At 38.2% G+C, this 27,793-nt stretch overlaps 1 protein-coding gene across 2 annotated transcripts in view; it reads left to right on the top strand.

The window, feature by feature from the left end:
- Window positions 1-27,793, top strand: part of ZNRF2 (zinc and ring finger 2) — a 99,805-nt gene that overhangs the window by 34,758 nt on the left and 37,254 nt on the right. For both annotated transcript variants that reach the window (XM_088018546.1, XM_028119263.2), the window contains exon 2: window positions 23,144-23,239. In XM_088018546.1, coding sequence (XP_087874672.1) covers window positions 23,144-23,239 — 96 coding nt within the window. The remainder of the gene's footprint in view (window positions 1-23,143; window positions 23,240-27,793) is intronic.

Below are 27,793 nucleotides of genomic sequence, written 5' to 3' on the forward strand. Positions count from 1 at the left end.
ACGTGCCCTCTTTAATACCCATCACCAGACTAACCCATCCCCCCACCCCCCTCCCCTCTAGAACCCTCAGTTTGTTTTTCAGAGTCCATCCTCTCTCATGGTTCGTCTCCCCTCCGACTTACTCCCCTTCATTCTTCCCCTCCTGCTATCTTCTTCTTTTTCTTTTTTCTTAACATATGTTGCATTATTTGTTTCAGAAGTACAGATCTGTGATTCAACAGTCTTGCACAATTCACAGCGCTCCCCATAGCACATACCCTCTCCAATGTCTGTCACCCAGCCACCCCCTCCCTCCCACCCCCCACCACTCCAGCAACCCTCAGTTTGTTTCCTGAGATTAAGAATTCCTCATATCAGTGAGGTCATATGATACATGTCTTTCTCTGATTGACTTATTTCGCTCAGCATAACACCCTCCAGTTCCATCCACGTCGTTGCAAATGGCAAGATCTCATTCCTTTTGATGGCTGCATAATCCATTGTGTATATATACCACATCTTTATCCATTCATCTGTTGATGGACATCTTGGCTCTTTCCCCAGTTTGGCTATTGTGGACATTGCTGCTATAACCCTGGGGTGCATGTACCCCTTCGGATCCCTACATTTGTATCTTTGTGGTAAATACCCAGTAGTGCAATTGCTGGATCGTATGGTAGCTCTATTTTCAACTGTTTGAGAAACCTCCATACTGTTTTCCAGAGGGGTTGCACCAGCTTGCATTCCCACCAACAGTGTAGGAGGGTTCCCCTTTCTCCACATCCCCGCCAACATCTGTCGTTTCCCGACTTGTTAATTTTAGCCATTCTGACTGGTGTGAGGTGGTATCTAATTGAGGTTTTGATTTGGATTTCCCTGATGCCGAGCGATGTTGAGTACTTTTTCATGTGTCTGTTGGCCATTTGGATGTCTTCTTTGGAAAAATGTCTGTTCATGTCTTCTGCCCATTTCCTGATTGGATTATTTGTTCTTTGGGTGTTGAGTTTGATAAGTTCTTTATAGATTTTGGATACTAGCCCTTTATCTGATATGTCATTTGCAAATATTTTCTCCCATTCTGTCGGTTGTCTTTTGGTTTTGTGGACTTTTTCTTTTGCTGTGCAGAAGCTTTTGATCTTGATGAAATCCCAATAGTTCATTTTTGCCCTTGCTTCTCTTGCCTTTGGCGATGTTTCTAGGAAGAAGTTGTTGCGGCTGAGGTCGAAGAGCTTGCTACCTGTGTTCTCCTTTAGGATTTTAAGGGACTCCTGTCTCACGTTTAGGTCTTTCAACCATTTGGAGTCTGTTTTTGTGTGTGGTGTAAGGAAATGGTCCAGTTTCATTCTTCTGCCTGTGGCTGTCCAATTTTCCCAACACCATTTGTTGAAGAGACTGTCTTTTTGCCACTGGACTTTCTTTCCTGCTTTGTCAAAGATGAGTTGACCATAGAGTTGAGGGTCCATTTCTGGGCTCTCGATTCTGTTCCATTGATCTATGTGTCTGTTTTTGTGCCAGTACCATACTGTCTTGATGATGACAGCTTTGTAATAGAGCTGGAAGTCCGGAATTGTGATGCCGCCAGCTTTGCTTTTTTTCAATATTCCCCTGGCAATTCAGGTTCCTTCTGGTTCCATACAAATTTTAGGATTATTTGTTCCATTTCTTTGAAAAAGGTGGATGGTATTTTGATGGGGATTGCATTGAATGTGTAGATTGCTCTAGGTAGCATTGACATCTTCACAATGTTGGTTCTTCCAGTCCATGAGCATGGAACATCTTTCCATTTCTTTGTGTCTTCTTCAATTTCTTTCATAAGTATTTTATAGTTTTCTGAGTACAGATCCTTTGTCTCTTTGGTTAAATTTATTCCTAGGTATCTTATGGTTTTGGGTGCAATTGTAAATGGGATCGACTCCTTGATTTGTCTCTCTTCTGTCTTGTTATTGCTGTATAGGAATGCAACCGATTTCTGTGCACTGATTTTATATCCTGCTACTTTACTGAATTCCTGTATGAGTTCTAGCAGTTTTGGGGTGGAGTCTTTTGGGTTTTCCACATACACTATCATATCATCTGCAAAGAATGAGAGTTTGACTTCCTCTTTCCCGATTTGGATGCCTTTGATTTCTTTTTGTTGTCTGATTGCTGTGGCTAGGACTTCTAATACTATGTTGAATAGCAGTGGTGATAGTGGACATCCCTGCCGCGTTCCTGACCTTAGGGGAAAAGCTGTCCCCATTGAGAATGATAGTCGCTGTAGGGTTTTCCTAGATGGCTTTTATGATATTGAGGTATGTACCCTCTATCCCTATCCTCTGAAGAGTTTTGATCAAGAAAGGATGCTGTACTTTGTCAAATGCTTTTTCTGCATCTGTTGAGAGGATCATATGATTCTTGTTCTTTCTTTTGTTAATGTATTGTATCACGTTGATTGATTTGCGAGTGTTGAACGAGCCTTGCAGCCCAGGGATAAATCTCACCTGGTCATGGTGAATAATCCTTTTAATGTACTGTTGGATCCTATTGGCTAGTATTTTGGTGAGAATTTTTCCATCCATGTTCATCAAGGATATTGGTCTGTAATTCTCCTTTTTGATGGGGTCTTTCTCTGGTTTTGGGATCAAGGTAATGCTGGCCTCATAAAATGAGTTTGGAAGTTTTCCTTCCATTTCTATTTTTTGGAACATTTTCAGGAGAATAGGTATTAATTCTTCTTTAAATGTTTGATAGAATTCCCCTGGGAAGCCATCTGGCCCTGGGCTTTTGTTTGTTGGGAGATTTTTGATGACTGCTTCAATTTCCTTAGTGGTTATAGGTCTGTTCAGGTTTTCTATTTCTTCCTGGTTCAATTTTGGTAGTTGATACATCTCTAGGAATGCACCCATTTCTTCCAGGTTATCTAATTTGCTGGCATAGAGTTGCTCATAATATGTTCTTATAATTGTTTGTATTTCTTTGGTGTTGGTTGTGATCTCTCCTCTTTCATTCATGATTTTGTTGATTGGGGTCATTTCTCTTTTGTTTTTGATAAGTCTGGCCAGGGGTTTATCAATCTTGTTAATTCTTTCAAAGAACCAGCTCCTAGTTTCGTTGATCTGTTCTACTGTTCTTTTGGTTTCTAGTTCATTGATTTCTGCTCTGATCTTAATTATTATTTCTCTTCTCCTGCTGGGTTTAGGCTTTATTTGCTGTTCTTTCTCCAGCTCCTTTAGGTGTAGGGTTAGGTTGTGTATTTGAGACCTTTCTTGTTTCTTGAGAAAGGCTTGTATTGCTATGTACTTTCCTCTCAGGACTGCCTTTGCTGTATCCCAAAGATTTTGAACAGTTGTGTTTCCATTTTCATTGGTTTCCATGAATTTTTTTAATTCTTCTTTAATCTCCTGGTTGGACCCATTCATTCTTTAGTAGGATGCTCTTTAGCCTCCATGTATTTGAGTTCTTTCCGACTTTCCTCTTGTGATTGAGTTCTAGTTTCAAAGCATTGTGGTCTGAAAATATGCAGGGAATAATCCCAATCTTTTGGTACCGGTTGAGACCTGATTTGTGACCTAGGATGTGATCAATTCTGGGGAATGTTCCATGGGCACTAGAGAAGTGTATTCCATTGCTTTGGGATGGAATGTTCTGAATATGTCTGTGAAGTCCATTTGGTCCAGTGTGTCATTTAAAGTCTTTATTTCCTTGTTGATCTTTTGCTTAGATGATCTCTCCATTTCAGTGAGGGGGGGTGTTAAAGTCCCCCACTATTATTGTATTGTTGTCAATGTGTTTCTTCGCTTTTGTTATTAATTGCCTTATATAATTGGCTGCTCCCATGTTAGGGGCATAGATATTTACAATTGTTAGATCTTCTTGTTGGATAGACCCTTTAAGTAGGATATAGTGTCCTTCCTCATCTCTTATTACAGTCTTTGTTTTAAAATCTAATTTGTCTGATATAAGGATTGCCACCCCAGCTTTCTTTTGGTGTCCATTAGCATGGTAAATGGTTTTCCACCCCCTTACTTTCAATCTGGGGGTGTCTTTGGGTCTAAAATGAGTCTCTTGCAGACAGCATATTGATGGGTCTTGTTTTTTAATCCAATCTGATAGCCTGTGTCTTTTGATTGGGGCATTTAGCCCATTTACATTCAGGGTAACTATTGAAAGGTATGAATTTAGTGCCATTGTATTGCCTGTAAGGTGACTGTTACTGTATATTGTCTGTGTTCCTTTCTGATCTATGCTGCTTTTAGGCTCTCTCTTTGCTTAGAGGACCCCTTTCAATATTTCTTGGAGGGCTGGTTTCGTGTTTGCAAATTCCTTTAGTTTTTGTTTGTCCTGGAAGCTTTTTATCTCTCCTTCAGTTTTCAGTGAGAGCCTAGCTGCATATAGTATTCTTGGCTGCATATTTTTCTCGTTTAGTGCTCTGAAGATATCATGTCAGTCCTTTCTGGCCTGCCAGGTCTCTGTGGATAGGTCTGTTGCCAATCTAATGTTTCTACCATTGTAGGTTACATATCTCTTCTCCCGAGCTGCTTTCAGGATTTTCTCTTTGTCTCTGAGACTCATAAGTTTTACTATTAGATGTCGGGGTGTTGACCTATTTTTATTGATTTTGAGAGGGGTTCTCTGTGCTTCCTGGATTTTGATTCCTGTTTCCTTCCTCACATTAGGGAAGTTCTCTGCTATTATTTGCTCCAATATACCTTCTGCCCCTCTCTCTCTTTCTTCTTCTTCTTCTGGGATCCCAATTATTCTAATGTTGTTTCGTCTTTCCGTATCGCTTCTCTCTCGAATTCTGCCCTCGTGATCCTGTAGTTGTTTCTCTCTCTTTTTCTCAGCCTCTTTATTTTCCATCATTTGGTCTTCTATATCACTGATTCTCTCTTCTGCCTCATTTATCTTGGCAGTTAGTGTCCCCATTTTTGATTGCACCTCATCAATAGCCTTTTTGATTTCAACTTGGTTAGATTTTAGTTCTTTTATTTCTCCAGAAAGGGTTTCTCTAATAACTTCCACGCTTTTTTCAAGCCCAGCTAGTATCTTTAAAGTCATGATTTTGAACTCTAGGTCGGACACCATACTAATGTCCGTATTGAGTAGGTCCCTGGCTGACGGTACTATCTCTTGTTCTTTTTGCTGAGGTGATTTTTTTCGTCTTGTCATTTTGTCCAGAGGAGAACAGATGAATGAGAGATCAAAATGCTAACAGGTTAACAACGTCCCCAGCAAATATACTCTATACAAATCAGAAAAGACTTGAAACCAGGGGAAAAGAAAGGGAAAGAAAGAAAAAAGAAAGAGAAAAGAAAAAAAACTAAAGCACAAAAAGAAAAATATAAACACAAAAACAGAACAATACAAAAAAAACCAGAATATGATCAAATATGATCAGGCTAGTGCATAGATCAGTGCCACACACTAGATTTTGGGCGTATTTTGGTCTGTTAGAAAAAAGTGCCTCCTAAATTTTTAAAGGAAGAAAGACTGATATATGTACAAAATAAGGGTTGATACAATGAAGGGATGGAAGATGACTGTAAAGATGAAAATTATAAAAGATTTTATAAAAGGAATTGATAAGTTGTTTGAAAAAAGAAAGAAGATTAAAAAAAAGAAAAAAAAAGAATGTGATCAGGCAGGATATACCCTAAATACACTAGTGATTTAGGGTATATTTTGATCTGTTAGAAGAAACTGTATCTCAGAATTCTAAAGAGAGAACAACTTATATGCCAAAAATAAGGGTAGCTACAATGAAGGGATAAAATATGACTCTAAAAATGAAAAATAAAAAATGTTTTTTTAAAAAGGATTGATAAGATGTTGGTTGAAAAAGGGAAAAAAAATTAGAAAGTTAAAAAAATTAACTTTGAAAAACTAATGAATCATGGTAAAAAAAAAAGCCATGAATTCTATGTGCAGTATTCCCCTAGCGCTGGAGTTCTCCCGTTCTTCTTGATCGGTAAACTTGGTCTTGGCTTGCTGGCAGTTCGTGCTGATCTTCTGGGGGAGGGGCCTGTTGCCGTGGTTCCCAAATGTCTTTGCCGGAGGCAGAATTGCCCCACCCTTATTGGTCTGGGCTAAGCAAGCTGCTCGGGTTTGTTCTCAGGAGCTTTTGTTCCCTGCAAGCTCTGGTACAGCTTTGGAGGACCAGGGTGAAAATGGTGGCCTCCTAGTCTCCACTCGGAGGAGCTGAGAACTCGGGGCCCCGCTCCTCAGTGCGCCCCCCAGAGAAAAGCAGTCACTCCCGTCTCCCTGGTCTCCGGCCGCACTGCGTGCTTACCCGGCCTGTGACTGAGCGTTTCTATCTCTGGCACCCGACCCCGTGTGGAGTCTCCAAACCCTGCGGTGCGCGTCCGCGCCGCTCCTCCTGGGGGAGGGAGAGGAGTCTCCCTGGCTTTGCCACTTGTTGGGTCCCTGCTAGAGGAGCAGTGGCCCGACTGTGCCGCGGATCACAGTTTATGGCCACCCCGAGCTGAGAGCCCGTGCCTCGGCTCCGTCTCTGCAGCAGGCTTCCGTGCTCTGATACCTGGGAGCTCTGCCGTACTCAGGCACCCTTGGTCTTTCTCTGACCCCGAGGGTCCTGAGACCACACTGTCCCGGGAGGGTTCCACCCCCAGCTTAGCCACTGGAGCGACGTCCCTCAGTGGAGCCAGCTTCTAAAAGTTCTGATTTTGTGCTCCGCGGCTCTATCACCTGCCAGAAGTGGCCAACGGAGGCCCCCTCCCCCGCCATCTATCCTCCCGAATATCGCCTCGGATTCACTTCTCGCACGTCCAAACTTCCAGTAAGTGGTCGCTTCTCTGTTCAGAGAGTTGTTGCTACTCTCTTCTTCGATCTCCTGTTGAGTTCGTAGGTGTTGAGAATGGTTTGATCCCTATTCAGCTGAATTCCTGAGACCAGACGAAATCCAGGTCTCCTACTCCTTCGCCATCTTGCTCCTTGATCTTTAAGTTTAATTCTGATAGCTGACAGCATAATAAAACCTCCGTGGTGGGTGGGTGTGTGTGCGCGCCTGCACGCATGTGTTACAGGTACATATGTGAAGGGGAGGGGGAAGAGGTGGGGAAACATAGTGAGCCTTGCTTCAAAAATAACATTTATTTACCTGCTCAGAGCTGCCATTGTTAGTTTGAGCAGTAAGAGAATTGTGGAAAGGGAAAAAACTACACTTTATCCCCAAATTTGGGCAAGAGGAAGGATATATTAGGAGGATATAGTTATTCATTAAGTATCGAGTATCTGCTCTACTTTGGCATGGTTCTGTGAAGTAAATGGATATCTTGATGTGAAACATGAAGATATGTTTAATTTTTTTTCTTTTGGAGATCTGTTTTAAAATCATTCCCTAGGTTTTCAAGTTCAGTGCAATATTTTGAATATTTCATACTTTTATTTGAAAGTTCTAAAGTCATGTGACAGTGGTTTCATTAAGACTATAACTAGTCTCTGGTTCTTGAATACATTTTAAGTCTAATGAAGTCTGGTTACTGCACAATAAGAGCAGTAATTTTGTTTTCATTTACATTTTAAAGAGACTTAAGGACCTCAGTAAAATTCAGCTGAACCTTTGATAAACAATTTCTGGAATAGCTAAAACATGGTGAGACAATGATAAATTTGATAGGAACAATATGTAGATCTTACAGAACCTGAAAGGAAACTGATAAACAGTTATAAGTCATGGGGCATGTACCCACGTTGATACTGTTTCTAGAGCTCATTATCAAACTTTGGTCATATTCTCCAAGTCAGGGGACTTGGAAACATGTATATTTAGAAGCCGGCTATTTTAGGACATTAAGGTTATTGAGAATTTTAGCTGTGGCCTATGTAGATTTATCTTAATGTTTTGTTGTAAGCCAACAAGTATAAACAGTTGTTAACTGTACTGGTTAGAGTTCATTGTAATAATTATTCTGAAATCTGTAGCTTAAATTTTTTTTCTCTTCATTTGACTTGTGTGTTTATCTAGGGTCATTGCAAAACATATAGCTCATATGTTACATATGACCCCATAGGTTAGTGGGCATTATACAGTTGAACTATGTCTTGGATAAAAAGCTGTGGCTCAGAGGTGCATTTCTCCATCTAGTGTGTGAATTCCTAGAGCAATTACTATTACTCCATCCTCTGCCTCCCATCCCCATCTCCAACAGAGAGAAAATTCCAGAGCAGAGGCTATTGTCCTATATATGAAAATAAACAAATAGACTCTGACTACTGTTGAAGTTCAGGCTCTGTTCCAGAAGTGCCTTGCATACTGTTGTGGTCTGAATGTTCGTGTTCCTCCCCAATTTGTGTTGAAAACCTGATGCCCAAGGCGATGGTATTAGGAGATGGGGCTTTTGGGAGGCGGTTAGGTCATGAGGGTAGGACCCTCAAGGATGGGATTGGTGCCATTATACAAGAGGCTCCAGAGAGCTCCCAGCCCATTTTACCCTGTGAAGTTACAGTGAGAATGCTGTGACCAGGAAGACCTCACCCAGTGGTTGTGGCACCCTCAGGTCCAGAACTGTGAGAAATATATTTCTGTTGTTTATAAGCTACCTAGTGTCTGGTATTTAGACTGAAACACATATATAGGCAAGTCTCTAAAATTGCTCCCAAGAATGTGGAGACATTACCCTTGGCACTGAGGCGGCCTCCTCCTTTCCTGATAGTGCTGAAAACTGCTTACCTCCCTTCGTCTGTGTTTTGGTCATTCTGTACTCTGCTTCACTACCTTACAACCCCAGTGGGGATGTGTGGCCATTTTGAGGTTCATTGATGACAAAAGATATTCAGTATGTTGAATTTTACAAGACTCATTGTACTAGTTAAACCACTGATCCCTAGGTCCTTATACTATTATTGGCATACTCATAAATTGTAAAGATAGCTTGTTTATATTGCCACATGAAATTGATTTAGTTTTGCTTGGGAGCTGACCTGCCCTATACTACCATAGTTTAAAACTTTTTCACCATTCTGAATAGCTGTTTGCTTCTTCTGTTCCCCCTTTCTAGCTGTTTAATATGAGCAATCACATCATATCCTATTTAGCATTCTTAAGTAAGATGGGTTAACTTTTTTTTTTAAGATTTTATTTATTTGACAGACAGAGACATAGTGAGAGAGGGAACACAGCAGGGGGAGTGGGAGAGGGAGAAGCAGGCTTCCCGCCGAGCAGGGAGGCTGATGCGGGGCTCGATCCCAGGACCCTGGGATCATGACCTGAGCTGAAGGCAGATGCTTAATGACTGAGCCACCCAGGTGCCCCAAGATGGGTTAACTTCTTAATTCATTTAAACAGATTTAAACAAAATATTTGTTTTCACAGGGAAATAACCCATGGTGCTGAAGATCTTTATTTTCTAATAAAGCTGTGAGTTACGGTATCAGAATTATTTTCCATATATAATAAAGGGTTTACACAAATTATAGGGACAGAGAAGTGTTCTTTGTCAGTTGTAGCCCACCATTAAGATCTTTTATAGTTAATTGATCAGATAATGTGGGATGTGTGTATTTAAAATAATCTGAACAATAAAAAAGCCAAAATATAGAATGAAAAATCAAGCTATTGGGGTATTTTTGGGAGTGGAGTTGGAGAGATGAATAAAAAGTTGATAGAAAGTTGTTTGATAGGCTATAGAACAATAAAAGGAATAATAAAATAATGTAAAAGAGTAAAATAATAAGTAGGAAACAAAAGCCAAAAGTGGGCATCTTTGCAGTATTTTTCTTTAAGATTATGAATGTGTCAAAGACATGAACATTTATGCCTGTTGTGCTTGCATTTTAAGACTTTAACAATGGCTGCAAAATTTTTCCACTCAGGGTGTAGGAAAGTTATTGAATCTTTATCTCTCTCGGTTTCTGAATAGTTTCCCAAATATGTGAAGTACATTTGTTTAAGATATCCAGGATTGGTCCCAGTATGGATTTTGATTTGCTTGTGGTTCCTAGTGTATGTTCTTAATCCTAGCCATTTATTTTGTAGAATTTTGCCACTGTTCACAAGGAATATTACTGCTCTTTGAAAACAAACAAGGTCAAAATAGATCCCCTCTGATGGTTTCATGGTTATAACATTTTTATGTATAAAGAATTGTAAATTGTTAGTTTAATTGGTTATAAATGCTTATGAGAGAGGTCTGGTAGATGAGTGGTCTGCAGAGTGTAATGAGAGACCTAGTTCTGGGCATACTGCTAATTTGTTTAAGGGCGTTCGGCACACAATTTCACTTCGCTGGGTTTTCTTATCAGTAAAAGATGAGAGTAGATGTTCCCTTAGGGTCCTAAATGGTGTGGGAATAATTCCAGTAAACATGGAGAAGTACCTCTTTTTAAAAAACAACACTGAGGTCGTTGTTTGGTGCACCTAGTATAAAGCATATAAAAATGTCCTGTAAGTATCTTATCAAAAGAGGGAAAAGAAGTTACACCCCTCCCACCCCCCCACCTCCCGGTTTTAAACTACAAAGAAACCTTTAGGGCATATTTAAAGAACTCTTGTAGTACATTTTATGAATCATTTCAGTGTGCTGATATTTATAGAATTCAATATTTAAATATTTAATCTAGTAAATCTGTTTGTTAAGCAGGGTTGAAACTTACTCTATATTGTGTTGTGGGAACATTTGCTGTCCTGCTGTTTTTATTTTGTTGGAGATGTTTTTGTTCTTTATTAAGTAGTTGTGATTATTGAACAATGTAGGCTTTACTTAAGTGTTTCCTTTTGGCTTCTTGAGCACCTTTTTTCATAAAGCAGAAATTTTACTTATTAGACAAACATGATAGAAAATAAGCAGCCTGCAACTTACCTTGCTGGTGGTGATTTAAGTTACTTGGCTTAAATTTTCTGAGGAAATTTTTCATAACAGATAATCCTATAGTTGCCAAACTCTGAGCAGGTCCTGCTGGCAAATGAAATATCTTTCTCCTCAGTTTACACTCCAGACCTTTTGTTGTATGGCATATAGTATATATACTATAAAACTTTGCTTATGGATGTTGCTTATGGATGTTGATTTATTTACCTTTCTTTTTATTGGCATGTTTTTACCTATTTTTATTGACATGTTGAGAACAATTTTACCTTTAAACTGAAATTTTTTTTTTTTTTTAATGCTGTTCATTCCTGCAAGTGATGGTTAGGACTCTATTATAAACTGCAGTTAGAATTCCCTAATCTGCTTTTAATTGCACAACTCTTGCCTCTGTAGAACTAAGACCAACTATACAGTCCATCCATGCATGCATTTAGGTATTTATTGAGTCAGCTCTCGGTCTAGCTGGATGCTGGGGGAGGTTGGTTGAATAAAATACTTAGAAGAATATACAATTTCTGCCCCACAGATGTTACTGCAATTTGGGAGATAAAATCTACATGGAAGAAATGTAGATGATATATATCAAATGACTGTTACCAATGAACGGAATGTAGTAGAACAGAGAGGGACATTGTGGTTTTGAGTTCTCTTAAAAGTTTTCATGGCAGTGCTGAGACTTGATCTGGGCTTAAAAAGTTAGGAGCAGATTGTTAATAAAATACGAGAAAAAGCAAGGCATATTGGCTTAAGAGCAAGGGCATAAAGGTGCGAGTGGGTATCTTCTGTTGGAGGAAAGATTGCATTGGCGACACCAAATTTGTATTAGCGTAATAGCTATTATGTGAAAAGGCCAGTGTAGGAGAAAACAGTGTGTGTGCGTGTGTGTGTGTGTGTGCGTACACACGCGCACGCAGTAATATAAAAGATGATCAAGAGACAGGAGCTGTGGGAAAAAACCTTGATAGCTTAGGAATTGGAAGAGGGGAGTTCTGTCACTTTTGATTTTTTTGCACTTAGGTTGCTGTTCTGTGTAAGTGAGCAGTTTCAACCAAGAGAGTCTGTGGACTCCTTTTGCTTTAATATTCTTTAATTCCATTATTGAAGATAGGAAGTGGCAACCACTATTTTGTATTACCTGGGGAGTTTGGTGTAGAAGATGGAGGTCACCTGCTGTAAATATCTCCTAAACACATTCCTCTGTTACTGTTTCATTCCATTGTCCTATTTGGTACATGTATACCTAAGTTTTAAGCTTATTGGTCATTTCCTTCTAAATTATATTAGTCAATTAAATTACCTAATTGAGATCAGATGGAATAGAGCTTTGTTTAAGGGAAAATGTAGAGGAATAGTTTTAATTTTGGAAAAACTTGGGAGTACCAGCTTTGAGTAGAGAACATTGGTAATCAGTGGGGTTAATAGTAGGTTGATAGCATCTGGGGGAGGGCCTTAAGTGCCATCCCCGGGGTCACATAGTTTGTATGTGGTAGAACTGGGTTTGCATTTTCACTGGACTGTTTAAGCTAATAAGGAAGATAAACACAAATAAGTAATTACAATGCCATGTGCTACATTGTAGTATTGGAAGTATCATCAAAGCGTAGAAGAAATACAGAGAGAGGAATGATTAAATCAGCTTTGAGATGGAGCATTTAGAGAAAAGATTCCTGGAGAAGGATGATACCTGAATAGGGCTTTGATACCAATCTAAAAGTTGTGTAGGGTAAAAGGCAGGGAATAACAACAATCGTGTTTCAGTACCTCTATACTTCGCTTTAAAAGACCAGGGTTATCTGGCTCATTTCTACTGTCCATTCTCTTCCATCAGTCTCCCTTGTCCTTTTTTATTTTTTTTAAGATTTTATTTATTAGAGCGTGCACACATGTGAGCATAAGTGGGGGGGGAGGAGCAGAGGGAGAAGCAGACTCCCTGCTGAGCAGGGAGCTGGATGCGGGGCTTGATCCTAGGACCCTGGGATCATGACCTGAGTCAAAGGCAGATGCTTAACCAGCTGAGCCACCCAGGCGCCCGTCCCTTTGTCCTTTTTATACACAAACATGATCATGACATTCTCATCCCAGGTTTGGGTGGTTATATAATTTTCACATTGTTGACATTTCTAATATTTATATACCATACCATAGCAATAATTTCTACAGTTGTTTTCACTTATTTCTTCAATTAAATAATATTGTATGTAGTGTACATACTACGTGTGTGTGTGTGTGTGTGTGTGTGTGTGTGTGTGTAAAACACCACAGCTTGTCCATTCCTGAATTTTTTATTAATCTCTTGGTTGGGTCTTGAGTCTGAATATTTGAGGATATACATTTCTTGAGTCCCACTCTTTTCCCCTTCTAAGTGTTCTGAAGACACCCTGCCCCCCAGGCATGCACAAAAAAGTGTCCAAAGTAATATCTGGGTATTTTGTGTGTAATTCTGAGACCAGTAAGATTTCTGCCACCCTTGTTCCTCAATTATTGTAGACATCTTATATTTTTATTTTTATATTTTCTGTTTAGTCACTAGGATTCTTTTTTTTTTTTTTTTTACTATCTTTGATAATTTTGATCTGTTTTTTTGATTCTATTCTCTTGTATGGGAAAAGCAGTTAGCCTTTGTTTTCCATGAATTTGTCTTTTTTCTGATCACTGTCATTTCTGTGTTGTTTTCCATTACTCTTTGCTTTCTATGTCAGTGATGTTGTCACTAGCTATTTCTATTTCTCTTCAGTTCTTCTGTGGTTTTTATTTCCGTTACAGGTTTATTGTCATTTATTTGCTGAACTATAACAGCTGTTTCCAGAGTTCTCTAAATTGTCTCAGTCATCTGCCTTTTTAGTGCTTTTGTCTTCCTTATATGGTGGATTCACACAGTGCATAGGTCCCATACTGAATCCTTTTTTATTGTTATTCATCAAAGAATGGAGTCACTTCTAGTTGAGACTGTTGTCAAGGGAAGAACATTGTGGGGAAAGGGCAGAGAAAGTGATCTAGGGGAGGCAGCAGCTTCAGTTGGGATATGTTCTCACGGAATACTTTTTCACTAGGCTCATGTGTCCTGTGCTCTGAAGACACATCTTCCTTTAAAATAGTTTTTTAATTACAATTTAAGTAAAATTAAAAAATTAAGTAAAATTAAATCAAGGTAATATGTATATATTTTGAAAAAAAGTACTTATAATAAAAATCATCATTCTCTTGCCTCAACTCTCCCCAACTCTCAGTTTTTATTTTGAGACAACCATTTTCAATACTTGTAGCTGTCACTTATTACATTTACTTCCATATTTATAAATAATATGCTTATATCCTTTTTAATTTTTTTAGATGTTGACTGTTAACTGCTTATTATGAAAGATGAGGATTTATATATATCACCTGTCTACATTTTTATCCTCCTACCTTTTGAATGTCTTTTTAAATGATGATCTGCTTGATACTCATTGTTTATGACTGTGGATTACATTTCCTGTTGTGTATTTGTCTCGGAGTTAAAAATTGCCTCCATCTATTTGCTTACTTGATTTTCTAAGTTCCTATCAGTTCTTCCCAAACTTGTAAAGAATTCCAAAACTGTCTGAACACAGTACTGTTTTCCTCCTGATAAAACACATCAAGAAACTTTATCTGTTCACTCCCTACCACTTTCCACCCTCTTCCTCTCCTCCTGGGATCCTCTACTCCCCTCTTCCAATCTGGACCAGATATCTTCTAGATCTGTTAATGCATTATCCAAGGATTTCCCTTCACTTCTCTCCTAAGAAAGAGCTTATTTCCTTTATCGTGGTGTCTTTTTGTTTTTGTTTTTTCTTTTCTATTTGCTCCTTTGTTTCAGTGGACCGTGTGTTCTAGAAATTTCTGGGAGGTGCAGTTTTTGGTAGGTAGGAAGGACAGTTTTTGATACTTTGCCTATGCTTTGAGAAAACGTGTGTGACTATGTAGTAGTTTGGGAATATAGTCTAAGTGAAATAATTATCAGAATTTTAAAGTTATTGCTTCATTTATCTCCTTTTAGGTGTTGCCATTGAGAAGACTAATGCCATTCTGATTCTGAAAGGCAGTTAACTAGACTCTCCAAAAATACTAATATCGTGAAAGGCAAAAAAATTTAAAAGTCTGGGAAACTGTTCTAGATATTTTTCATCATTTTTCTTTTTGAAAGCATTTAGACTTTATCCCTACCGCTCTGTTATTTCACGGTACCCTACCTTGGTATGGCTATTTATTTTCATTTGTTATATGGGTACATTCTTTTAGTCTGCATAGTCATGAACTTCAGTTTGGGAAATTATGTATTTGGTAGTTTCTTCCTTTTTTCTCAAGTGTGTTTCTAGTTGGATGTTAGATCACCTGGATTGATCTTCTGACTATTATTATTTATTGTATCTCCTGTTTGACTTTTGGTTCTACTTCCTGAGAGATTTAAAAAGATGTGCAGAGTGATGGTTGAGGACTTAGGCTCTGAAGCCAGAAGCCCGGTTTGATTTCTGGCATTGCCAGTTTCTAGCTGTGTGAAGTTACTTACTCTTTCTGTTTTTCATGTATAAAATAGGGTTTGTATTAGTACCTCACTCAAGGATGTGGGAATAAATGAGTTAATTCACCCAAAGCGCTTAGATAATTTCCTGGTACATAGTAAATGTTCATTGTTATTATCATTTGGCATCATTATTACCTCAGGTTAATATTCAGCTGTCTATTTGAATTTTTAGTTAAGAATTCTTAATTTCATCAAAAGTTTATTTCAGGAGCTTTTGTTTGCATCTCTGTTCTTATAGTCCCTCATTTTGTGGATGTAATATCATCTTGAATTATTGGGACAGTTGAGGAAATTTGAGAAAAACCTCCAACGTATAAGATGGACCCCAAAACAAGTAGAAACAAAATCATATAAATACATAGAAACAAAAATAAATCGAAATCTTATAAGATTCTGAGGGTCTGGCAGTGCTAAGGTTTTCTTTGTTTCCTGTGTTGGTAGTTTTATCATACTTCTGCTTTTCTATGAATTCGTTTTGGTGTACATCTTGTATGTTGGAGGCTTTTTCTAAATTTCCTCGTAATGAGGTTCTAGTTATATTTGGTAGAAGTATACCTAAGTATTGTGTCCTCAGTGAGTCACATCAGGAAGCAGAGATGTCAGCTTGTCCTTTTGTCGGTGATACTAAGTTTGAACATTTAACGTGAGGTCAGGTAGTTTCTCCATTTTAAGAGTACCTTTTTATCTGTGTTAATTAAGTGATCTTGGGTTGATACTTTCAGAATGTAATTATGTATACGTCTGCATTCTTTTTAAATGTAAGATAATATGATCTATTATGTCATTACCCGTTTTGATTCTCAGATCCAAATCTAACCAGGAGAAGCCCTTTCAAGCTGGCTCCTTTGCCTTTTTATGTGTTCATGTCAGTTTTTGAGCACTTCCTTAGTCTGGCATGACAAAATAGTCTAGGTTTACCTTGTACTTTCCCTGCCCCAGACCTATAACTCAGATTTTTCTCCAAGGAGCTCTTGTTTCTCTTCATGGAGGAATGATATTAAGAAACCCAAAATCTGAGTCTGCTTTTTGCTATAGAGGTGTCATTGCTTCTAGGTCCTTTTAGTGGACTGAACTGTGTATGTGTGTGTGTGTACATACATACATGTGTACATGCACATGCACAGGCATGTGTGTGTTTTCTTTGTATCTGATATACAGTTAACATTTGTTTCCATTTATATTTAATTTTAGTAGGGATTTCCCCCTAATTCTTGTTTATTTTTGGATATGTATTCAGTAACATTGTTCGAAAGTCAAAACCTTTATTAAAAGGTACATGCGAGTATCCTTTTCCCTTTTTTTTAACCACATTTTAACTACCTACAGGCAACATGTATATAAACCTTAGTTTTAAGTTTTCCTTCCTTGTTTCTCTCTTTGCAGATACATACATGTACATGTATTAGTTACTCTTCTTTGTTGCACAGTAGTTTGCATAACATTGCATTCTTTTTTCACATTGCCTTTTTTTTTTACTTAAGATAGCCTTGATATCTCTCCCATCAGTTCAAAGAGAACCTTCCTCATTTCCTTTTTATAACTGCATGTATTCCATTGTGTAGATGCCTAATGGTTTCTTCACTATGTCTCTTACATGTTTATAGTATTGTGCGATTCCAAAGAATGCCATCATAACTTACTGGGTATGTGTGTGTTTTAATTAAAACATAAATTTATTATCTCTTGAGGTTCTACGAGTAGAATGGAATCAGTTGTTGGAGCTCTCACTTGGTGAGTCTCTCAAGCAGTTGCAGATGGAAGTTAGGGCTAGAGTCATCTGAAAGTTCAAAGTAACTCAACATCCAAGGTAGCTCACCCAGTATACCTGGCAATTGATGCATATTGTCAGCTCAGGGCTCACCGCAGGCTGTAGCTGACATTCCAGCTGAAATGCCTATCTGTGACCTCTCCATGTGGCCAGAACTTCCTAGAGCATGTCAGCTGGGTTCTGAAAGGGAGTATCCCAAAAGTGAGCATTCCAAGAGGTCAAGTGGGAGCTGCAAGGCTTTTAAGATTTGTCTCAGAAATTCCAGAACATCACTTCTGCACTCTTCATCAATCAAAGCATTTAGGCTGGCCCAGATTTAAGGAGAGGAGAATTAGCCGTCTTCTCTTAATGTGAGGAACAGGGTGCATGAAATTGAAAGCAACTGTATTTGGAGACTGTATATGTAGTCTGTCTTCTAGCAATCACAGTTCACATCCTTTCCATATGTAAGATGTATGCACTTTCTTTCTAGCAGTCACACAGTCTCATCCCATTAAGGCATCAGTTTGAAGTCCAGGATCTTGTTATTGGAATCAGGTCCAGATATAAATGGATAAAGCTTCTCAGGTGCAGTTCCTTTAATACAATTCCTCGAAAACAATTCCCCTTGACCTGAAGACCTTTATTGAGACCTTTATTTCTCCTTACGGCTTTGAGCTTACGGTCTAGTGTTTTTTTATTTCCTCCATTTCCTCTAGCACAGGTCTAGTGATGAACTTCCTCAGCTTTTGTTCATCTGAGAATTTTACAATTTCTCCCTTACTTTTGAAGGAGTTTTGCTGGATATAGGATTCTTAATTAACAGGGTTTTTTTCCTTTGAGCACTTTAAATACATCAGCCCACTGCCTTCTGGACTCCAAAGTTTCTCATGAGAAATCTGCTTAGAATGTTAGGATCTCTTGATGATCACCTTTGTTTTGCTGTTCTTTTGAAAGTTTGATTATAATGTATCCTGGTGTGGGTACCCTTGAATTCATCTTACATGGAGGTTGTTGAGCTTCTTAGGTGTTTATATTCATGTCTTTCATCAAATATGGGAAGTTTTCAGCCATTATTTCTTCAGATATTCTCTCCCCCTTTGTCTCTCCTTCTGGGACTCCCACAGTGCATATGTTGCTCTGCATGTTGGTGTCCCATGGGTCCCTTAAGCTATGGTCACTTTTCTTCAGTCTTTTTTTTTCTTTTCCTCAGACACGATAATTTCTATTGTCCTATCTTCAAGTTCCTGGATTATTTCTTCCTGCTCACATCTGCCTTTGAATGCTCTAGTGAATTTTTCATTTCAGTTATTATACCTTTCAGGTTCAGAATTTTTTTACGGTTTCTGTTTGGTTTTATTATGGTTTCTGTTTAGGTTTCTATTTAGGTTTTCTATTTATTGATATTTCCATTTTGTTCATATTTGATCATATTTTCTTGACCTTCTCTACATCTTCCTTTATTTTTTTGAGCATCTTTAAGCTAGGCATTTAAATCTTTGGCTAGCATATCTGCCATCAGAGCTTTTTCAGGAACAGTTTCTGTTTTATTTTTTTATTTTTCCTTTAAAGGCCATACTTCTCTGTATGCTTAGAGTTTTGTTTTTTTTTCCTGTATGTTTTGGTATGCTTAGGGTTTGTTTTGTTTTTTGCTGAAAACTGGTTATTCGAATCTAATACTGTAATATTAGAAATCAGATTTTCCCCCTTCCCCAGTGTCTGCTATTTTTTATTATTGTTTTTTTGGGGGGTATTATAGGTTGTCCTGATGAGGATCATCAGCCTGAAGTAAAAATGTATGGTCTTCTCTGAGACCTACCTGGGTATACACAGTCTTTCTAATTTCCGCTGTATGTATAGTTGTTTTTTAATCTCCTAGTCTTTTAATGTTGGGCTCCCAAAAGGGGGAAAAGTGAGAAATAAAGGTGGGCGAAGGGCATAGGCCCTTTAAATCCCCTTGAGGTTTCTTCAGCTAGAGTGGGAGGGCTAACAATGGAGAAGGTCTGACAGCAATGATTACCCTTCTCTGTGTCTGTACCTCTTGGATCGGAAGCAGCAATCAGAGTGCAAAGTCCCAGCATTTGGAGGATAGAGTCCTCTAGCCCAGCCTGGTTCCTGCAAGCTATGTTTAAGCTGCTCGAAGAAGTAACTGCTGCCTGTCATGTGGCTGGGGGTGGAGTGTGGTGGGAAGGGTGGCTGTCACTGTGCTCAGAGCTGAAATTAACCACGGTGTACTGTCCAGGTCTTCTGCCTGGAAGTTGCAAGCCTTCACTAACCTCCAGAGTTCCAAAAGAGTTCCCTCAGATGCCACCAGTGCCATTATTTCAGTGGGGAGGACAATTCTACCAGTGCTTCCTGCTCCACTGTCTCCTCAGAATCATCTACCTGTGCATGGGCTTTTTGTGTTTTGGGGACACACCTTCAAGGTGAGAAGCTAGAAATGGGATTGCTGGATCAGAAGATAAAGACATATGTAATCGAGTTAGATATTGCCGAATTGCCCTCCGTGGAGCTTGTAAAATTTTGCATTCTTACTAGCAGTGTATGAAAGTACCTGTTTCCTCACAGCTTCACCAACAGTATGTTGTCAAGCTTTTGAGTTTTTGCCAATCTGGGGTAAGTAGTGATATCTTAATGTAGAGATAAAATTAAAACCTAAGGAGAGAAAATGGTATGTACAAAGAACTGACCTGGCTTTCTAGTTAAATAAAGTGAATTAAATACGTGTTTTCTCTTCCCTCCTAAAACCCACTAAAATGGGAATAAAGAAAAAGAACTTAAGAGGAAGGTGCTTCTTCAGTTCTGACACTGTGCAGTTTTTCATTTGTTTAAAGGTCAGTTGAATATCCTTTTGATGAAATACTGGTTTAAAACTTTTGCCCATTTTTCTAACTGGTATTTGATTTTCCACAATTTTTTAAGAATTCTTTTTTTTTTAACTTTTTACTGATAAACTTTATTTTTAGAGCGCTTTTAGTTCACAACAAAATTTAAAAGGAAAGTACAGGAGTTCGCATATAACCCTTATCCCTACACACATGCAACCTCCCCAACTATCAACATCCTGCACCAGAGTGATACATTTGCTACAATTAATGAGCCTAGATTGACCCATCATTAATACCCAAGGCCCATAGTTTATGTTAGGGTTCATCTTGCTGTAGTACATTCTATTGGTTTGGGAAAATGTATAATGGTATATATCTACAATACATAATAGTTTCACTGCTATAAAAATACTCTATACTTCACTTATTTATCCTTCCCTTTCCTCCAACCCCTGACAACCACTGATCTTTTTCTTCATAGTTTTTTTTTCCCCCAGAATGTCATATAGTTGGAATCATATAGTGTGTAGTCTTTTTAGATTGGCTTTATGTATTAAGGATATTGTCCTTTTGTAATACATGTTGTAAATATTTATGTCTTTTGGATTTGCTTCTGCTGTGTTGTGTTTTAACCATGCAAATTTTTTTCTTTTATTGCATTATGTTTATGAGCGAGGCCCTGAGAAGCTGATTGGAAGCTTTTTGTTTAAGGCTGGGGCTTATCCATAGACAAGGGTCTTGATGTTTTATTCTGTGGGACCTTTTGATTTAAGAGAAGAATCTACCAGTTTCTTGGTAAAGAGAAAAAAGGAAATTGGCAGATGGGCCCTTTTCTGTACATAGATTTTTTTTTTTTTAAGATTTATTTATTTGACAGAGACAGCAAGAGAGGGAACACAAGCAGAGGGAGTGGGAGAGGGAGAAGCAGGCTCCCTGATGTGGGAGTCAATCCCAGGACCCTGGGACCATGACCCGAGCCGAAGGCAGATGCTTAATGACTGAGCCAGCCAGGCGCCCCTGTACATAGATCTTTTATTCCTGTGTTTTCTTCCCTTCCCATTGCTGTGCCTGGGGTCCTCAGGTCACTCTGTTTTGGGTCTTTTATTTTATAGTTAGGCTTCATTCTCCTGCTATAGTTGGGGCACTGTAGTTTCTTGTAGTTGCTATATGTCATGGATTGAGGATCTAGGGGGTTTTTTTTGTTTGTTTTTTTCCCAGCCCGAATCAAACTAGATTTTAACGTCATGCCTCACCATTGTCTTGGGAAGTCATTTGGAGGTATAGATTTTGGAGTCCTTTGAGAATTAGGTAGTGAGAATTGACTGACTTCCACAGGCACTTGGGATGTCTGTTTTCTCATCTGCTATCTCCTTTCAAGTTCTTCTTTATCTTATTTTTATTTTGTTCTCATTTCAGTGGGTTTTAGATGGGAGGAGAAAGAAATATGTTAATTTATTGTATTTAACTAGAAATCCAGGTGGTTCTTTGCACAAAGTTTTCTCTCCTTTGGCTCTACTTTGTGAGCGGTTGGATAGCTGTCAGTAGTTCACAGTATTGTACTTTGATAATTTAGAGTTTATGATCAGATTTATTATCAGATGATTCTGATCAATAGTTAGAAAATTGGTTGCCTCTTTTCCTCTTTTATGCCCTTTTTAACTTCAAGGGAAGAATTTTTTTTTACAGTTCCAAGCAAAAGATTGTTGGTCCTTGAAATATGAATGACACTTGAGAGTCTCTGTCTTCTCCCCATTTGACTTAAATTTCCTTATACTGGTATTTGGGGATTATAGCTAGTTTATAGTTTCATTTTAAATGAATTTCCTCTTTCTTCGTTTTCATTTTGGTGGTTTTCAAGAAGGGGAAGTAAACATACCTTTTTTCCTTTCTTTTAAAATGCATTTACTACAATGTCAAAACAGTGTTCAAAATCGTACCTGGATTAAGTACCTATGCCAGAACCTTTTCCTGATTTGTATAAAGTTCTGCATGAAGTGTGATTCTAGTCTGACACATTTGGTCACAGTGAGTTTTAAGTCCCAATGAATGGAGGAGAGCACCTCTAAGAACACACATGTGCTGGAAGTATAGAGCTGTCAGACTCGGAGGCAGCGTTAGGGACTGGTTTCTTTCACTAACCTTCTTACTAGCTTTTGTTTCTCACGGCACTTCTGTTCCTCTCTGCACATCTGCTCCTCAGTCTCCATGCAAACCGTTTTCCTCTGCTGGCCCTTGGTTTCTGTTCTCTTCTAAGTTCAGCTTACAGAGCCGCTGGTCTCTCTCTAACCTACATGTGCCCTTTCTGCCTCAGCTCTTTACAGCTAGCAAGTGTACTCTCTTGCTGTTTCTTGTCATATTTCCAAGAAAAACAGATTGGCCCAGACCATCTTTTTGTGCCGCTTCTGGTTTGTTGTTCCTAGCCAAACTATAAATTGGCTATCTTGAATCAGGTGTCCAATGCTACTCCATCTGCTTCGGGATGTCAGAGAGGGAGAAGTAGGGCAGCAGGGCAACTGTAAGGAACCATAGATAGGACGGGTCCCCTGTAAGTGAGGGAGTAGGGTTGAGCTGAATGTATAGCCGATTCTCTCGTTCAGTATACCACTTTATTTTTAATAGACTGCATGAGGCAAATGGTGCAGATGGAATATTGTAGGAAACTAATATTTAAGTGTCAGAGTTGACTGGGAAATCTGCCCTATATGATGCCATTTTTGGTTGGCATTGTGACTTTAGTAGCATAGTGTAAGAGAAAGATCACTACTGGAAGACAGGAGTCTTAGCTTTTAGACCTGATTTTGCCAATTTCAGAATAATTTTTAAAAGGTCCATGGAGTAGAATAGTTTCTAAAGTACTGTCTAGCTGTAAAACCTTGTGACTCAAATTGTGCCCTACTAAGCTGGAAGGGTAATTTCCACAAATTCAGAAGTTCAGGTTAAGGTAAAAAATTAGAAACAAGAATGATTGGACCCATACGTTAGAAAAAGATAAGGGAGTTTCATAGTGAGCCTAATTCTTCTCATTTGTACTTGTTTCATTTGAAATGGGATGGTCTTTATAAATTGATTGAAGTCAGTTATCATAGTTACAAAACTCCTTCCCCAACCTAACTTGCAATTAAGTAGTGTATTACTGTAAGAATAATACTGAAATTTGAAATGCTTTTTGTCTTTGCTGCTTTTTTAAAAAATAGAATTGGATAATCAGAATAATTGAGTAAAATGGGTTTCTTTTACTTTTTAGGATTTAAGTGCCCCGTATGCTCAAAATTTGTACCTTCAGATGAAATGGATTTGCATCTTGTGATGTGTTTAACAAAGCCAAGAATAACCTATAATGGTAAGTCCAGTGCTTTAAAATGCGATTTTAAATTAGAATTACCTTAGATTTTATGAATTTTATGTTTCAGGTAAAATTTAAAAGGCAAAGGGCAGATTTTTCAGGGTAGCCTTGGTACATTTTGAAATAGACTTGAAAAAAAATCATATAGTTCATTCCTGGCTTTTTTCAAAATTTCATAAATAGACAAATTTCAAAAGTCTACAAGAAATTTAAGGGATTTTTCAAATTTAATATTTGGTTTGAAATAGGAAGTAGGAATAGGAGTAGGAAGAGCACCAGTAAACAGTGAAGCCAATTGCAAGGTTGACTTCATTCAACAAATGTCTTTTTTTTCTTTAAAGATTTTATTTATTTGAGAGTGCATGATTTGGGGAAGGGGCAGAGGATGGGGAGAGGGACAGGCAGACTCTGTGCTGAGCGTGGAGGCCCATGCTGGGAGATCATGACTCCCGCAAAACCAAGAGTTTGGTCACTTAACCCACGGAGCCACCCAGGCACCCCCTCAATAAATGTCTTTTGAGAACCTGTGGAGTATGAGGTGTAGTGTTAGGAACTTGGGATACAGCAGTGAATAAAACAGATGGATCCTACAGCCGAGCATCAGCCAGAGATTAATCAATGTAGTAGCACTCAGTTAAGAATTTGAGATATCTCCCCGGATTACAAAAATGCTGGGGTGGGGAGTAGCTTATGTCGATATTATCGATATTGTGCGGTTTATCGATATTTATTGGTATTTATCAATAAATATTTATCGATATTATCGACATAAACATTTTACCCTGACTAGCGTTTTTGCAAACTGATTTAGGAATCTCTCTGTAATAGAGTAGTGCTTTAGCCACACTGTCATAGTAGTGACAATAGAACTTTTTTTCCCATTTATTTCCCAATGAATAAGTAAAAGGAGATTGTAGCAATTCCTTTGAATAGTAAATGTACCTGTTGATTAAATCCAAACCTTTTTGCATTGTGAAATTGAATTGAGTACTTTGCATAATATAATTGAAATTCAGTTACTTAAAAAATAAAAAAATACTCTCAGTCAGTCTCAAAATTTGAGGTAAAAGTGATGGGGCTTGTTTCTCATTTGTACTCCATTATCTTATTACTCTCCATAATTATTATGTTTATTGCAGGTGTCTTAAAAATAAAAACCCTTGAATGTTAAAGTCTAGCCTTGAACTTTGAAAGCACAGATGTTAATTCCTTGACTCTATATTTGCACATAACCTTAGTATTCTGTACATTTACTTATTGTGTGATATATATATATATGCTGCAGTCTTTATGAATGTTGATATTTAGCAGTTTTTAATTTCCTGATTTAACTGGGCTCAAGTCAAAGTTTTTTTACTAGCTCACATATTTGGTGTCGTGAAGATACCTTCAGGAACCAATATGTAACCTTCTGCTTGGGGATAGTGTTCTTAAAAAGGAACCCACAGGCCCAAAATGGTGTCACTTAGGTCAAGGCACCAAGTCAGTAAACCAAGACTTATACCTAACCTAACTGCAGTTTCAGCCCCCCACCCCCACCCCAAAATGTAACCTTAAACCAGTCAACATGAGAATTTCCTGGTCAGCGCTAGGAAATCTGATAGATCTCTTCAGTTCCCCTTAGAAGGGTGACCTTGCCTAAAACAATGGATTCTTTGCTAATAATTTTCTTTTTTCCACCCCCTCTCTACCTTTAAAAACCTTTCCTTGTAGCCCTTTGGAGCTCCCCTCTACTTGCTAGACAGGATGCTGCATGAATTGATTAATAAAGCCAATTAGATCTTTAAAATTTACTCAGTTGAATTTTTGTTATTGAACACTGTAAACCAAGAATTTAGGTCTTAAATATTTAATAGTCTTCCAATTCAGTAGTAAACTTAATGAGAAAAGCAAATAAAGTTGCAAATATTTTTAAGAATGGCTACCTACTTTATGGTAGGTAGATCTGAAATGTTTTAATTTGTTAAATATATATTAACTATAAACATTCAAAACAAGCAGCCAAAACAGCTTCTTCATAAAAATTATATGTGGCTCTTGAAGTTTTAAAAATGGGACAGTGGCCAGCTGTGGTAAAAGGAGTTGTTTCGGTGGGCTGATTTAGGTTAGAGAGTGGTGGCTGATGGGCAGTATGCCTCCCCATTACAGTCTGGGAATTCTTACACCAGGCTGTTTTGAGGGCAGAACCCTGTAGCGAGGGGAAAAAATAATCGTTCTACCCTTCTGAGTTCTTGGCCGAGACCTCTAATAAAAGACAGATATTTAATAAGAGAAAAACAAACAAAAGTTCAACATGCTTAAGTCTTGTATACATGGGTGATACCCTGGGAGAAGGGAGCAAATCTCTGAGATGGTTTAGAATGTGGATTTAAATACCTTCTAGTGCTAAAGACAAAGAATGTGAGGGTGGGGTTGGGAGCAGCTAGTTATGGGAGGTTACCAGGAAAATCATGGTAAACAAGGGGTTTGTTATGCATATTTAAGTCTGGGTGCCTTCTCCACTGATAAGATTCTCTTGTAATATTCTCTTATGATTTAGAGTCAGCCTTTTCCTGGTGTTGAAAGGGAGACACTCTTACAAAGGAGATTTCCTTCATGAATGTAAATTTCCCTTACAAAAGGATAACGTTTACTCTGTTTTCAGAGCTTCTCCTGGGTCTGTTGTTTTTCATTCTCTTTAAAATAATCCTTATACCAAAGAGGCTTATTTTGTGGTAGTATATTCTCTTGCGCTTCAGTCTCCCAAATTTCATCAATCATTACTATAAAGTTTAGAGCAAGTTGAGTCAGAGAATCTTCAGTCACCTGGGCTTCTTATATAACTTCATATTTGAATTCCTAAAAATCGATTCTATAGAGAGAGAGATGCATCAGAGAGATGGGGCCTCTAAATTGTGTTGATAGTCAGATGAGAATTTTATTCAGCATGGTGCTTATTTTACCTTTTACAACCTTTCCTAGACTAGCTAGAACTGAAATTTTGAAGTTTGTTTGTTAAATGTATATTAATTTAACTGTAAATATTCACAGCAAGGAGATTAGTTGGGCTTGTTTTTCAGGCTGGATATATTTATAGTCAAACAATTTTATTTTATTTTATTATGTTATGTTAATCACCTTACATTACATCATTAATTTTTGATGTAGTGTTCCATGATTCATTGTTTGCGTATAGTCAAACTCTAGAATAGGATGAATTTCAGAAATTTAAATATAAACTGGTGATTCGGAGTTTCAGATTTATACTCAACAGAGATGTTGGTTTGGTTTCCAGACTAGCTCACAATGATTTTCGTGTTGTTGTTGTTTTTTTTCCTTTTAAAACATGTAATACTATATGCAAATACGCAAGTCTTGGTAACTGAAGAAGAAAATTGGCTAGGTGGAAGCGCTCAGGGTTGAGGCAGCTGGCTCGGCAGAGGTTCAGGTAGGAGGCCCAAGGCAGTCTGGCAGGGAATGATTCAGAATGATGTGAGTGGTTATCTACTGCAGGTGGTGTTTTGGCAGGATAGAAAAAAATTCATAGTGCCACAGTGAGTGTTCATCTATATGATTGCCCTTAAGTCAGGGACTGCCTGTTGCATGATCACTGAGTGTGCCGTGAGGGTTAAGAAAAAACACATGAGACATTTTACTGTGCAACTCAGAGTAAGTTTATTTAGCACGGGGACAGGACCCGCGGGCAGAAAGAGCTGCACTCTGCAGTGTGAAGCTGGTGGGCAGATGCTTAGTGCTCAAGGGGGAGGGGGCTTGCAGGGAGTATTAGATCATAAATGTTCTCTTAAAATTTCTGCTCATAAAACTACTTTCACAAGATTTCTCTGGTACTTATCATTCAGCTTGATATTAGCTCTGTGTGACATATACAAGCAGTCATGAGACCCTTTAAGAATGTAGCAACCAGTCCATATTTGATCCTTATCGGAACTATGCAGGCTGTAGACCAGCCTTCTGGGCTAAAGGTGAACATTTTTCTGCTTCTGTCTGTCATCACTGCCTATTTCATATACTTTACCCTTTTCTGTGTGCTTCATTGTTTAGTTTATGGACCTAATTTTTGTGTAGTCTGTGAACTTAATATAAATTTTATGGGCATAGAGTCTTTCTTCATTTCTTTGTTCCTCATTTTCTGAAGTGTTTCAGATCCAAAACCAAAAGATGAAATAAATATTGTTAGCAAATTCTTACTCTTCATTTTATTGGACTTTAAAGTTCACTAGATGATAGCTTGTTTTGTGTCCTGTAAATTTCAGTTTTTATTTTAGTTTGCAGGAGTGCAATTGAGGGCAGTAAGGTTCGTATTTAAAGAAATCTTTGCTTCATCGGCAATTGGTACTATGTGTGTGCATGTGTACCTGGAGGACATGTGACTTAAGAGTTGTTTATTATACTTATCAGTGAATCAAAGCAGAGCTTTTCAGAATCATCAGGAAAAAACCTGACTCTGTGGACAGAGTAAGATGTGACTATTACTCTGTCAAAGTAAACAAATTTGAAGAAAGATTGAGTCACTTAGAAGGGAACTCATTTTGTAATGGAAGTGAGGAAAAA

Source organism: Eumetopias jubatus, unplaced genomic scaffold (assembly GCF_037043125.1).
Source record: "Eumetopias jubatus isolate StellerSeaLion01/CBP00866 unplaced genomic scaffold, mEumJub1_p1.0 scaffold_14, whole genome shotgun sequence".
NCBI classification, from domain to species: Eukaryota; Metazoa; Chordata; class Mammalia; order Carnivora; family Otariidae; genus Eumetopias; species Eumetopias jubatus.